Below are 2,962 nucleotides of genomic sequence, written 5' to 3' on the forward strand. Positions count from 1 at the left end.
CTTAAACATCACCATGGTCTCATCTTTCTCTCTCCCTCCCTCCCTCCCTCTCTCCCTCCATCCCTCCTGCCCTCCCTTCCACCTTACCTCCATCCCTCCCTCCCTCCCTCCATCCCTCCTCTCACACAGACAGTCATCCAAGACCTCAGGTCAGGGCCAACAGCAGTGTAGGGTGACAGGCTGGAAGGTGTCTGTGTCTCTGTGTCTGTGTGTCTGTGTGTGTGTATGTGTCTTTGTGTGTGCGTGCATTGTGTGTGTGTGTGTGCGTGTGCGTGTGCGTGTGCGTGTGCGTGTGCGTGTGTCCATTCCGAGACTGACCCAGTCTCTCTGTCTGTTCTAGATGATCTCAGCCCAGAAGCAGCTGATTGAGAACGCAGACACCGTACAGGAGAGAATCGCCCACATCCAGAGAGATGGTGAGAGAAGAGGGGATGGATGGATGGATGGATGGATGGATGGATGGATGGATGGATGGATGGATGGATGGATGGATGGATGGATGGATGGATGGATGGATGGATGGATGGATGGATGGATGGATGGATGGAAAAGGAAGAATAAAAGAAAAACATTTTGGGAAGACAGCGCCCTCTTGTGTTATAATGACTATGTCTGGTGGTGGAGGTATAAATTGGAGGACTTGGAGCTCATTGTCACGCGTGTTTCACACCATTCCTCATTCCGTTCCACGCATTACAATGAGCCCGTCCTCCAATTTCTACCTCCACCAGCCTCCCCTGGTGTATGTCCCAGTCAGGAGATGGACAGAAATTAAGTGGGAGCCCTATATGGAGAAACAGAGAGGGAGAGAAAACTAATACTGTGGTTTTGGTTTCCCTTGACAATAAACCTAATATCTATCACTGGGCCTTAGTCTAAACCACATGAGCCCTGCTTAGCTTGGCCTCAACTCTCATTCTAATATCCACTAATATCCTGGCTCTTTGGTCCTCTTCTCCTGTGTGTGTGTGTGTGTGTGTGTGTGTGTGTGTGTGTGTGTGTGTGTGTGTGTGTGTGTCAGGTATGGTATTCCATGAGGAGCTGCCTCGTCTCGGGGAGAAGGAGGGCCTGAAGGGACGCAAGCAGATCAAAGCTCTGGAGAGTTTCACCTGGAACATCACTGTACTCAAGGTCAGGAGAAAGACACACACACACGCATACATGCACACACACCTTAAACATCACCATGGTCTCATCTTTCTCTCTCTCACTCCCTCTCCGTCCCTCCTTCCCTCCCTCACAAACACGTGCACACACACACACACACACACACACACACACACACACACAAACACACACACACACACACACACACACACACACACACACACACACACACCTTAAACATCACCATGGTCTCATCTTTCTCCCTCTCACTCCCTCTCTCCCTCCCTCCCTCCCTCTCCCTCTCTCCCTCTCCCTCCCTCTCTCCCTCCCTCCCTCCTTCCCTCTCTCCCTCCCTCCCTCTCTCCCTCTCCCTCCCTCCCTCCCTCCCTCCTTCCCTCCCTCAGGGTCAGTGTGACCTCCTGCGCAGTGCCAAGGTGGACTCTCTGGACGCCCTGAGACAGTTGGCCCTCGCGTGCGAAGCCTGCGGCCTTACCTCCACCTCCTCCTCCCCCTCCACCACGGACCACCTCTACCCCCCCCACAGCGCCTCCAACCAGAGGGGCAGCACCCACGGCAACGGACGCATCTGAGACCCCCACCGCCCCACCACCTAGACACCAGAGAGAGACAGGGATGGAGAGAGAGGGAGAGAAAAAAAGGAGAGAAACAGCGTAGTAGGAGAGACCAGCTCATGATGGATGACAGGGAGATTAGACTAAATCTTCTCTGCTCTTGAACAAATGTATCTAGCTCTATGTTGTCGACAGCCTTACCGTATTGTCCATCCGTTCAAGCCTAGCCCGCTTCAAGAGGCTCTTTAAAAAAAACTCATGAATGTTCTGGAGTTGTGAAGAAGAAGGAGAACAAATGAAGCAAAAAACCGCAGCATTATTTCTTTTCGACATCTTTCTTCGTTGAAAGAGAGGTGCGACTGAAAAACGTTAGTTTTTTTCTCAATACTTTTTTTTTTTCTTTCAAAAATTGAGTTGTTGACTATGTGACTAATGATGATGTGGACGGATGTTTTTGTTGTTACACTCATGCAGGGGAGGCTGGTTGAGGTAGAAATCGGAGGACGGGCTTATTGTGATCCATGGAACGGTATCAAACATGTTTTTTTTTTCCGATGCCTGCCTCCGCCAGCCTCCCCTGCTGTGGCGTTAAAGGTTCCCTAGCATTTCGTAGAGCCATGGGAGAGTAGCGGGGGGGGTGGGGGGTATGACCTTCTCAACACGTTGTCATAACATTTCTGCAGCCCCCACTGTACTGTCCCCATGGGGAGGCTTGAAGAGAAGACTCTCAGGCCACTGGAAGACCCCTAATGGCTCCCCCTGGGGAAGAGATGACGTCACACTGGTGTCACTTTGGGGGTCCCCTCCCTCCTGTCATGACCACCATTGTCATTGTCATTCAGCTACTTTTACAGGAGGAAACCCCCCCCCCACCCCCGCGCCCCTCTCTTTACGTGTGGGGAGCAATCTCAAATGTCTAGCCCTTCCGTTGACCCCCCCCCCTCAGTAATGCTAGAGGCAGGGGGAACCTGAGAGGCAGGATGTGTTAGCAGCAGTACATGAACCTAAGATCAGGATGTGTTAGCATGTTAGCTTGTTAGTAGGATTTACATGTGTTCAACATGCTCCAGGCCACCTCTACTACCTGACCTAACCTGACCCCAGCGGGGTCGGATAGCCTCGTCACTAGGCTACAGGTGACATTGACACAGCAAAGACCACCAGTGACATCAGGGGTGGTGAGGATGGGGGGTGACACATCCTGACATGTGACTGAAACCAGGTGAGACTGGTGGAGGTAGAATCAGAGGACGGGCTCATTGTAACGCATGGAACGGAATGAG

The 2,962-nt window shown here is 52.0% G+C and overlaps 1 protein-coding gene across 1 annotated transcript in view; it reads left to right on the forward strand.

Moving 5' to 3' along the window:
• The window catches only part of plcl1 (phospholipase C like 1), a 47,696-nt gene extending 45,980 nt beyond the window's left edge, over positions 1–1,716 (forward strand). The window contains exons 7-9 of the mRNA XM_083681380.1: positions 341–416; positions 1,022–1,131; positions 1,512–1,716. Coding sequence (XP_083537506.1) covers positions 341–416; positions 1,022–1,131; positions 1,512–1,697 — 372 coding nt within the window. The 3' untranslated portion in view covers positions 1,698–1,716. The remainder of the gene's footprint in view (positions 1–340; positions 417–1,021; positions 1,132–1,511) is intronic.
• The last annotated feature ends 1,246 nt before the right edge of the window (positions 1,717–2,962 follow it).

This window comes from Argentina silus, assembly GCF_951799395.1.
Source record: "Argentina silus genome assembly, chromosome: 12".
Classification (NCBI taxonomy): domain Eukaryota; kingdom Metazoa; phylum Chordata; class Actinopteri; order Argentiniformes; family Argentinidae; genus Argentina; species Argentina silus.